The sequence below is a fragment of the Gavialis gangeticus genome, unplaced genomic scaffold (genome assembly GCF_001723915.1).
Source record: "Gavialis gangeticus isolate Ggan-Ray unplaced genomic scaffold, GavGan_comp1, whole genome shotgun sequence".
Taxonomy (NCBI): Eukaryota; Metazoa; Chordata; order Crocodylia; family Gavialidae; genus Gavialis; species Gavialis gangeticus.
In genome coordinates, this window is record NW_017729025.1 from 149,817,989 (window position 1) to 149,830,101 (window position 12,113).

Below are 12,113 nucleotides of genomic sequence, written 5' to 3' on the forward strand. Positions count from 1 at the left end.
TTCTATTGAAGTATTTTACTATATTGGAAGCAGACCTACATTCCTATTTTATGGAATAATTCTGAGCTTGGGGGCAGCTCCTATATGCTGGCTCTATAATCACACAAGCCTTGTGAAGGTTGTCGATCTATTAAATAGGGAGTACTTCTGGAAGAAGCAGGATTTCCCTCATGACATGTGGCTTGTAAAACAGACCTGCAAAACATTCACTTTGCAGCCCTTGGTGTAGGGACATGTTGGGGGTATGAACAGAAATGGAGGGGGGTGGGGCAGTGGCATGACCAGAAATACATTGTACTTGGGATATTTTGGATTGTTGAACAGGTCTAGGATATTGCTGGCAATTTAAGCTACAGCAGCCTTAGCATCTGTTTTCAACTGCAAAAACCAGGGAGGGCAAAAGTAACAAAAGGCAGTGTGGTCTATACACTGGGCTGTGCTGGGCTCAACTTAGTTGCAGTCAAGAATTGTTTGAGTAGTTATGTATTTTTTAAATGCTAAACACTTGATAATCTCTCATGATTACAGACAAAAAAATCACTGAATATAAAGTTTAAAATAACTGTTGCTCTCTCTGGAAATCCTCTCCAGTAGGATGTAATTATAATGGGGTTTTCTTGCAATGTGAGACTTTACAGTTCACTTATTCAAGAAATGGGCTCACATCCCCTGGTATATGAAATTCCTATCTTTATCACTGTTACTATTTTAATGAGCTGATTTTTTGCATTATTTGGTTGAAAAGTATTAAATGAGCTATTAAGCACACTCATATTTAATCTTTTCCTTTATCTCTTTGGCCACAAAAGAGTAGTGAATATATGAATAACCTAGATCAATGCTGTTAGAAATGACACTAAACTATATTAGGACATGAATTAACTCTAGAAAGTAAATACATTTAACAATTAACTCCTATTTAAGTAATATATGAAGTGTTCTTTTTCATACTAATTTTGCTTTCTCAAAGGCATGGTAAATTCACATGCAAGTGTGCACAAATGCACACTTTGTTAGTTATTTCTCAAGCTATTCACAGCATGTGAAGTGCACACATGAAGTGGCCAGAAAGGAGTAAAGGACTGTGTGTTCTGAATTCCAGCAAACATATCACACCAGTGGGACAGTGATTTCAGTTAACTTGCAAGTCACATAATTGATTAGATTGATTTACAGTAGCATAAAAGAAATCAAAATCTGAGCCCTTGAACTCTGAGTTTGCTCATTGTCACATTGTACAAAACTGAGAGAGAAAATACTGAAAATAAAAACATAGGGGTTTACTCTTACCCAGCCCAAAATTACTTCCTCATCTGCTGACCATGGGAAACTCCTGCCAAGGTCACTCCCTATCCACACTGATACATTTTTCTCTGCAGTCTGTGTCAAATGAATAATACCTTAATGATTAGAGAAAACAGTCCTTCCCAGTGGTGGGCCCACATCTCTTCCTACATAAAAGCTACATACAGGAATTAGCTTCCTGGGAATGAGCTCAGTGGTCTTGCCAGTCACCCAGGGAAGCATCAGTAAGTGGATATCACCTGAAGCAGGTTCTCTCTGCGTGAAACCCACAATGAAGCTACCATCCACAGAGACAAACATAAACTCAGTGGCCACAACTACATAGAATCATCAGTCAGTAGCGGTCTTAGAGACTAAATTTGAGGGAGCTGTTCCCAGAAATTAATGATCAGGGAAGCTTGCTAGGGAGTCTGTGCTGGGTCAGCCACACTATTTAATGTTGTTCGGCTGGTGCAAATCAGTCAGAAGCCTTGTTTAAATGACTACTGGAGGATATCACTTATGTGTGGGGCTCTGTAGAGAATCCAGATACATGGCATGTAGCCAGAGGAAAGGGGGTGCTGCCTATATATAGTAATACTATGATGATCCCCCACTCCACATACAGTCTAGCTGGCATAATGCACTGATTGAGTGTATATTGATCACAAGATCACAAGGGATTGCAAAACCTTGGTACAGACCCCACTGGAGACCCCACCAATCCATTTACTGGACAGCATCCTTGGGCCAAATACACCTTTGAGGTAAGCCAGTGGGGCTGAACCTTTCAGCTCTGTGAGCCAAATGAGTGCTGTGAAGCTGGATCCCCCATGTGGGGTTGGTCTATGGTGTATCCAGTGTGGGGTCAACACAGTCTGTGGGTACAATCCTGAACACAGCCCAATATCATGAGCTGGATCTAGCTGCTGAGTGACACCCCCATGCCAGCAGGTCTGCCACATGCCAGCATGATCTAGTAGATAAGGCCATGTCATCTGCCCCATGGGGCTTGCCATGTGTTCAGAAATTGGGCAGCGTGGGAGGGATAATTAATGCTGTAACCCCCCTGCCCCAAATTTCTGGACTTGGGGGGATACTCGTGGACCAGATGACATGGCCTCACAAAGTGGATCTGACCCACGGACCAGAGATTGAGCACCATTGATATAAGCTGAGTGAATTGTGTTGGGGTGAATTTGGTCTTTTTTGTTACATTTAATTTATGTATTTTCTGGCTTGCTTTCTTTGCCAGTGGCAAGCAGATAGCTAAGCCTTTTATTTTTGTTCCATGATAATGTTTAGTGCTGTTTGTTGATGATAAATTCTTTAAGGCTCCTGAACAGGCAAAAAGAAAGGTCTGTTTTGCTTCATTTATAGTCCTATAGTTTGAAATGAATTCTAGTTCCAGCAGAAGAGCAATTTATAAATATACCAGCGAACATAACAGCCTCTATCTTCAGCTAGCTGTTCAGCTTGCATATGGTATCAGCTGTATTATCTGATGAAGGCCTCTCTATCAATTATATCAAATAACGTCCATTTTTAGAGCTAGCAAGACAAAAGCAAAAGATGCTTTTTCCTTCTCCATACATATGTTATGGTAGCATGAAAAAGATCTGTTATATATTTGGAATGCTCTTAATTATACTGTTCTATTTCCAGCTGTTGGAAACTGCACTAGAATTTTAATTAATGACTAAATTTATGCAGCAAATCCAAACAGGAAACAGTTATGTTATTTAAATAGGCTTTGAAATTCTCAGATTTTATCTCCCAGAACAGCACTCAGATGAATATCAGAACTGCTTTTGTTCTTCTAAAAAGACTGGAATTGCACAGCAAGCTGGAGGAGATCTGACTCCTGGGATGAGGGCACAGGTGGTTTCCTCATCAAGGGTCAAATCACACATGCCTGCAGAACCATAGAATCATGGAGTTGGAAGAGACCTACAGGGTCACCTAGAAAACCAAACCAAGGGGAACTCTGTGCCCTTTTTCCCCACTGATGTTTCAGTCATTGGGTGGGTGAGAATCTGCTGAATGGGCAGGAAATTTGAACGCTGGAACCTGTGGGTCCTCTGAGATCTAAATGGATTTTAGGGGACTTGCTGTAGAAGTCTGTGTGGCAGTCTTATTCTTCCACTTGGTCTCCTGTTGCTTTTACCCATTCTTCTGTCCGGACATATCCAATTAGGCTATGATGAAGAGATATAACTGGGTGCTTGACTGCTCTTGGCAGCAGCTGTGCATGGGGCAGTGGCAGTGGCTGTGCTGCGGACAGCATGCCAGTGGCACTGCCAACAGCACAGATGCTGCTCTTTTTGTGCCACCCACCCAGGGTTGCTGCCTCAGACTGGTGCCTCAATCTCCTTCTCTCTGTTATTCTTCTGCCATGATGACAGGGACCACACCATTTTCTGCTACCCTACTTCCACCCCTAGAAGGATTTGTTTTCGTTAGGAAGAAAGTCTGCTCAGGAACAATAATGATTTTGTGTGGGCAAAACAAGCGAAGCAAGGTTAAATTCAACATGAAAGTGATATGGCTAAACTTCATGTTGTCATGCTATATAACATTGGCATTTCACTGCAACTGCATGGTGCTGTTTCACTACTGTTGTGGAATCACAGCATACTGATATTTCAGTACAATGCAAGAATGATTATCGCATCACTGTGCCACCTTATGATGTCATTTCAGTGCAACTTCTCAGATATTTCACCAAGCAATCGTGGTTCCCCTTCCATCTCCTTCAGCATACTGTATAATGCTGTATTCTGATGGCAATATCTACTTTGTTCCTCTTCCATCTTGTAACACTGCATCACAGTGGATGTATGTATGTGAGACGCTGACTGTGCAGTAGCCTCAGCCTGATACTACTGCGCAGTAGCATTGCGTAGCAAAAGATGTGATGCGACGCTACTGTGCAGTAGTATTAGGCTACTGCGCAACAGTGTCACCAAAAAGCCATTTGCTGGTGCTACTGTGTAGTAACTCAGGTTACTACGCATTTATTTAATACTTGTTTATACAAGTTTATATTTATACAAGTACTCAATAAATGTGCAGTAATGACTTGTGCAATAGCATCTCATGTAGATGTGGCCAGTAAGTTCTGGGCATGAGGCAGTGGTAATAGTGAGGTATCTTCCACCACTGGCACCCTGCTACGTGATATTTCAGCCCCACACATACAATTTTCCTGTGCAACACCATGGTGCTGGTGCATGGAAACAATGACCCACTGCAGCACAGTTACATTTTAGTACAAGGTGAAGGAATGTCTCTGCCACACTGACATACTAACTTCATAGTGACATTTTCATGAAACATGAGGATGATTCTATATTGTCAAATTATTATGTTTTGGGCGCAGCAAGTTGACAGAGATGATGTTTTGGTGCCATGTCATCACTTCCTCACAGTGATATTTCTGTGCAAGGTGACAACTGTAATGTTTTATCCCGTATTGCCATGTCACATCCTAGTGGGTTACAGCACCCTACTTTACTACTGTATCACAGGAGCAGTTTGGCTCTAATGCTGCCTTGTGTCTGGACAGTGATAACTCAGTAATGGGCAGTCCAACTCAGTGCAGCAGGTTTACTGTAGTCTACTGGTGTTCGTCGGTGTGGGTCTTCTGTGTCAGGGCTTTTTTGGAGCAGGGTGGAACTACCTCAAGGGGCATCTTGGAATAGGACAGTGGTGTCTGACTAGGGTGCAGAAGCATTTCAGGACCGGGCACTAGTGTCTTCTCATTTGGCAGGAAAATCCCTCTTTTGGCACAGTGACCATTCTGGTGTGAGGCAGATCAGCTCTCATTATGGGACAGAGGCTTCACAGCACAAGAGAGCGGTGTACAGTATTATCTTGGTGGCTGCCTAATTATAGGGAGTGTCTTCAGACCCTGCAGTGATCTCTTGTGCAGGATAGGATTGTCTCCTGCCAGCGCCGAGGCACCTTGGATATGGTCCTTTTGTTGTGGTATGGTGACAGCTCATCGTGGGACATACTAGGGCAACTGTGTCACATGGCAGGCCTTTCTCTGGAGTTTCTGTGCGATGGCACCTTGGCAGTTGCCTCTAGGGCTGGGACAAGTGGCCATTTTGGTATGGATGGCACAGCCTGCACGAAGGCGGCCACGGCCCTGGTGCCGCAGCCTGGAACGTGCCTTGGTTCAACGCATCTGAGCTTGCAGGTAGTGGCTGTATTAGTCTAGGGGCCATTTTGGTGGCAGGCGCTACCATGTGTGTAGGGGGCAAGGTCCCAGGCCTGGAGACAGAAGCTGTTTTGAGGGCAAGCCTTTTGTTGTGGTGCAGAGGTGAGGCACTGCAGCAGCCCGAGGCAACCTGAACCTCTCCCCTTTGGCAGCGGTCCACCCACACCAAAGGTAGAGAGAGAAAAGTCGCCAGTGCCTGTATTGCGCATGCGTGCTGGCTCTTCGCGCATGCGCAACACAGCTTCTTGAGCAATTCCTAAGGAGCGCGCTGTCCCACAACAGCCTCTTGAGCCGGTATCAGTTCCCACCAGCGAGACTAACCCACGGCTTCCAAGGTGGCGGGGGCAGTAAGAGCGCGAGTGTCGTAGCGCGCATGCGCCACGTTCTCACCACGGGCGCCCCTCCCCTCCGGCGCATGCGCGAAGGCCACGCCGCCACTGCGAGGGCGTCAGACAGGAGGAGCCAACGCACAAGCCGGCCACCCGTTGCGTTACGCATGCGCACTGGTGAATAACGGGGCGGGGCGCGTCAGCTGACTCCGGAGCTCGGCGTTCGGAGGCCGTTAACGGTAGCGGCGGCCTGGCTGGGTGGAAGGTGGAGGGTCCCGGCCCGAGCGAGGCATTATGGCAACCACTGTCAGCACCCAGCGGGGCCCGGTGAGTGTCGGCGGCCGGGGGGCAGCTGGGCCCCCTGTCTCGACCCCGCGGGGGGAGGCCCTGAGGAGCTCCCGTTGCTTGTGCGCATGTGTGGTCTCCCCCTCCCCCTTTTTGGGGCCTCCCTTGCCCCTTGTGCTGGGGGAGAGGGGCACTGGGTCGGTACTGGCCGTCGATGTTTGTAAATGAGTCCTGGTATAAAAAAAGCAGAGAACCACCGGGATCGAGGACGACTGATCCTCCCAGGAGCCTGTGCTGGTGACACACAGAGGTGTCCTGCTTGGCCCTAGCTGCTGGGACCGCCCTCCGCTAGGTGAGGTTGTTCGAGATGCCACAGGGGGGCGGGTGGCACCATTGGGGTGTGATCCTGCTTTGGGCAGGGGGTTGGAGTGGGCCTCCTGAGGTCCCTTGCAGCTCTGGGTTTCTGTGATTCTGCGATGGATCGAGTGGGGCTGCACTGAGACACTGAGTGTTCAAGTGCAAGAGGTATTCTTCCAGTCTCCCCAGTCATTCGGTTGGTCTGCCCATAGAGACCCTGGCCCCAAAATCCATTGTGCTGCGCCTCTTTCTTGGACGTCGCAATGGTGTCATTCCAGTGTTACCACAGACGTGTGACGAAACCCTGCTTTACTCTTCTGTTCCAGTTCTCTCGTCCTTGCCTGCATCTGGGGGCAGCCTGGGCTGCCCCTGGGAAGGTCTGAATTTTGTGTCAGTTCGTCTATTTACAATTGAACCCTGGTCTCCAGGTATTTATAGGGAACAAAGTGGCTAGGCTGAGCAAACTAGTGGACCTGTGCAGTGATGCTGAGAGGCAAGAAGACAAGGTTGTTTGTTATACTGGCCTTATCTGATGATGATGGAAGCGCGTTAGTGATCTCGCTTCCTGCAGTTTCCCCTTTGTGTTAGCTCTTTAAAAATATGTCTCTCTTTACAAATGGATTTTGCTAACTTTTGTTGCTAGGCCCTAAAGCCTTTATATGGAGGGAGGCCTTTTGTCATTTTCTTTGGCTGGGCGTCTGCCTGCAACCTTTTGCTTCTGGACTTACCTCTCCACTTCTAACCTCGAAAGGGCTCTCGCTTCAAATCAGTGACTGCATATATAAAATGGTTTCCTTTCTACTGGAGAAGAGCAGCTTTTCAAGACTATGTATATCCCCTTTCCTGATAGTCTTTCCACAGAAAAACAAATGCAGTTTTTATATTCCTTTCTTGTGACATGGAGGGCAAACAGCATCTTCCAAAACTGTAATGTCAGTAAGTAGCCACTAAAGGGGGCTAACAGGCTAAATACAAGGTCTTGTCTAATGCTCTAGTGCTGCAGAGAGTATTACCTCTTTCTCCTTCTAGCTTGCTCAAGCAGAAAGCTTTCCAACGTTGTCTTGGACGTGGGTGTCTGGGAATACATGACAGAATGCCACCAGACTTATTTTTATGCCTACACTTTCTGATTTGTAGTTATCATTTTTATGTACATGGCAAACAGATTCCTAATTGCAGCTTATTTTTTCAGATGTTTTAAAAGCGAAATTCCTTCTGCCCTTTTCTGATAAATGTTCAGGTGAAATGTAAAGAATTACATTCTTATAATAAAGAGTAAAGATAGGAGTAATCCTAGTCACTACTCTTTCTTTTGCAGTGAAATAGTGTATGTATGGCAGAGTATATAATGGCTGCTGTATTTCATTATGTAACTTACAGTATCTGGTACTTTTATTAAAAAATGACTGGCGTTACTGGGGGGAGAATGGGGGAAATTTATGTTTCTAAATTTATGAGATTTAAAATACGCAGTTTGATTCCTTAGTTTGGTTCTCTCTGCATTCAGGACTGGAAGGGACCACCTGGTCACTGAGGGTGTTTATACACGTGCTCTGGGAGTTGAGGTGGGGGGCTGTAGTTAAAGTGCCCCCATTGCCATTTTCAGCACAAGGTTGTTGATCCACATGACTGGTTTCTGCTGGAGAGTGGTAATTGCCGTGTTCCAGCAGACTCAATTAATTGAGTTTGCTCTGACACACTGTAATTAGAGCATGTCAGAGCAGCCTCCCTGCATGTGTATAGGCATCCAGAGACTAGTCTCTGTTATTGTTGGTATCTGTGATACAAATTGATCAAGACCCTTGGAACCTTGCTCTCCTGGTAAGACAGAAATTGGTTTCTGACTAAACTTTAGACCTGTATGTTCTTGTGTCAATATTGTCATTTAACTTGACTGATCTTTTTGCATCCCTCCAGTGTCCATCCTGATACATTTTCATCTTGCTAGGCTAAATAACCAACCTTTTTTAGTCTCCCTTCCAAAGATAACATATTGGGAGAAAAAGGAGAGCCAAGTAGCTCTTCTCTGTACCTGCTTCATTTTGAATTTATCTTTCTTGACTATGGGAGGCAAAGCAATCAATTTTGTTTATACTGGCACCATACCTTGATGATAGGATACTAGGTCTCTAGGTCAGTTCTTTAGCAACAAATTTGTGTCAGAAGTACTGATCCTTTTTCACACAATTCAGGGTCTTATTCACTGTCTTCCTGTCATGCTGTTTTTTGGAATATATAAAGAAGTGCTCCCTGGTTTAGGTACTACTATAAAGGTTGTACCTGGCCTTGAAATGTTGATTTACCAGGATGGCAGATATCATCAAGATATGCTGCTTTTCAGAGTTAAAGCCTTGAATTCTACAGTAAATTCAGGTTTCTAAACCTCTAGAAATGACTGAAGGCTTAAAATCCTTCAATCCCATAATGTTTTTCATGAAAATATGTTATGATGTGTTGCGCTCTGAGGTGCACTACTGTCACATAAAACATGCAAGGTGGCTTAGATAATACTTTTAGGTTCTTATTTGAAAGTGTTTTGTTTAATATTCGCTATTTTCTGAAACGCTTCTTTTTAAACTTCCACGGGCCTTGTCTCTTAAACAAAATTTGAAGTCAAGGAAGAAGTATCACTGCTTAGTGGTGCTGTGGGGGAATTTGAAGTATTCAACCAATGCTAGACTCCCCATGAGAGGGCTCCCCAGAAGAAATGGCTTATACTGAAAGGGAACTAGCCTAATCCAAGAGCACTTCCAAAATGCCTTTTGAGTTTGGCAGTACTTTTGGCTAGACTGACATCATGTATGCCTATCCACGTTGGGGTAGGGCACTTTTTAATTGCAGCGGCTATTGGAAGCTGCCCTAATTAAAATGCTGCAGCATGTAAGTGGAGTCCGCTCTAGTTATGGAGGAGTAATATAGAAAATTTTGGCAATAGGAGGGGCATGAGAAAAGAGGCTCCAAAGATGTTTTTCTTTCTAAGAGTCTTGTGCTTCAGTGGCATTTGCCTTCAGGGAATTTAGGGAATTTTGTAAATATTAACAAGTTTATCTTATTACTGCAACAGATTAATGGAGAAGAAAGTAGAGAGTGTAGCTCAAATGTTGCAAAATACCTAGTGGGAAGTAATCTTGCAGTGGCCACATTACTGTGGACTAGATTGGAGGTGGGCTAGATTACTGTGATAATCAGTAACCTCATTACTGTGATAACTTCTGTTGTTCTGCTTGTCATATTCTGTAGGGTGCTGTGGTTTCTACTGCTCTTAGTCTTGTGGCTATAAAATAGCAGTCTAATTCTTTGCTTAATGTGTTCACTGCTATCCTTTCCTCCCTTGTTCCTTTAAACAAAAGGAACAAAACGCCTTTAATTTTACTGGCACAAAGTCTTGGTTTCACAGATCCTTAACATTGTTCCTGCCTTTCTCCAAGCGTTGGCATCATTTACTAATACCTAGTGCCTAATAAGATAAGACTGTTACATCTCTGCTAACCCAGAGCTAGTGAAAGGAATTGCAGTAAGTAACCACTGCTTCAAACAAGGTAAAATTGCTCTGCCTCAATTTAGGGATTAGGAGGGAACAGATGAAACTATCGTGATGCTGCTCAATCTGGTATCAGTCCTCTCTTCAACCTTCCTATCCACTTCCATGCTAGCTTTTAAGTAGGGTAACTGTGTTGTCTGTTCTGTTTCTAACTCTAAAAGTGAATTATTTAGACCTGTGGTTGTCAATCAGGGTGCTGGGAGACCCCATAGGTGTGTTGTGATAGTCTAGCCCCCTCTGCCATTTTCAGAAAAGTGGTGAAGGGGTGACATGACTCCAGAAAGGTTGAGAACCACTCATTCAGACTGCATGGCTACTAAATAGGATGGTCTGGTTTGGAAGCATTGGAGAGAGGATGTTCAAAAGGTAGCATGGTGTATGTGTGGTTCCCCTCTTTCCCTTGATTCCCTTTCTACTTGTGGATCTAGCAAGGGGATGCTGAATGCCTGTGCGTAATACGTATAACTAACTGTTCATATACTGGACCTTCCTGCTGAGGGATTCATATATACTGTATGATGGATAGCTCATGTACCTCATCACTTTCATCTTCCATAAAACAGTGAAAATCTTTATCTTGTGGAGTGCTAGTCAGTATTTTTAAATCAAAGTGGAATGTAGGCATTCTGATGCCTTGGGCATGAACCACTAAATAAGGTTCTTCCCTACATCATATCTGAAGAGACTCTAATTCTGACTTTAACCAGTTGTTATGCTTCTTAATTACAAAGGTGCAGGTGGGGGGGGGTTGTTCTTGTTTTTCCAAAAACAGAATAGTCTGGTTTTGATGGTGAACGGATTAATGAACTAAATGCTGTGAAGAACAGATTTCTTTTTGTAAATACCAAGAGTGGTGATATCAATATAAGCTTGTTTTTCTTATCTGTAGACAAAAAGACTTGACAATCTAGTTGATCTCTGATTTAGCTATTGGGAAATTCAGCTTAGTTCGTAAAAGGAGAGAAAAGGTTGGGCAAAACATTTTCTAGCTATAATCCCTCTTCAGTAAAATATACTGAAGGCTTTTCTACTGCTTTTATTTCTGCTGATTCTTTCACGTTGCCATTTTTGAATCGGACATCAACACTTCAGATTCAGGATTGGCAAAATGCTATTTCTCCTTGTGTTGGGGGTTTGGGAAGGGAATGGTTTAAGTTTGCCCTTCTGTTGGCTTTATAGAAAACATGTGGGTTTGTCCACGCTACAGCCCAATGATGGATTTGCAGCTCATTATGGGATACAGGAGCTAACTTTAAGCCACTGGATTTAGACTGATAACAAGGTAACTAGCAGTAGTATCAGACTCTGTTTGGGCCAGTTGTGTGAATATAGGTGGATGGGTGGGTAGGTTTAACCCATGACAATTGAACCCCAAACTACTGCATGCTATAATGCTGTTGATACATCAGATTATCTAGTTTGAATGTGTGCACTCAAGTGGTTGTATCTTTTGGACTGCTGTTTAGATGTGACATGATTGGTTTGCACGAGTTATTTCTGGAGGAGTGTTGGTGCTTATTGTTTACAAAGCCCCCAGTTAACCTAATACATTACCTTACTTTTTCTGGCATCTTTCATTTATTTCAAAGCTCTTAAGAAAAATGAATTGTTTAAACCCTTTCAATATACTTCTTAATTTGCGATTAGGTATTAAACCATCACTTATTGAAAGCTGAGGCAGAGAGCCTACATAAATGGTAACAGAACTCACTTCTGAATTAAGTCATTGCCTTTAATTTGCAGACAGTGTTGTCTCAAGGAATCTTGGCGATGAAGGTAGTCTTAACTGCAGTTTTAGAACTTGTTAGAAGCCTGGATGTTTTCATAGGAACCTCAGACTAGAAGGGATCATTTAGTTTATTCTCCTGTTGTAGATGCCACAGTGAGGTCCATTTTTTAAACCATAGAAGAGCAAAAGACTACTGTTTTGAGTGAAGCAGGTCTAGGATCCGTTGCCTGATTATACTAGAAATCAGAAAGTCTAACTACACTTACTCCAAGGCCTACTTATTTTGGCATTAAGCGTCCTTTGGCTTCAGTAACACTTCTCCATTTCTGTGTTGATACTGTTAACTGTAACTGAAGACTCCGT

General features: G+C 43.8%; 1 protein-coding gene across 1 annotated transcript in view; it reads left to right on the plus strand.

Moving 5' to 3' along the window:
* The first annotated feature begins 6,012 nt into the window (after positions 1 to 6,012).
* TOLLIP (toll interacting protein) overlaps positions 6,013 to 12,113 on the plus strand; it is a 41,202-nt gene continuing 35,101 nt past the window's right edge. The window contains exon 1 of the mRNA XM_019519763.1: positions 6,013 to 6,165. Within this exon, the coding sequence (XP_019375308.1) occupies positions 6,133 to 6,165 (33 nt within the window). The 5' untranslated portion in view covers positions 6,013 to 6,132. The remainder of the gene's footprint in view (positions 6,166 to 12,113) is intronic.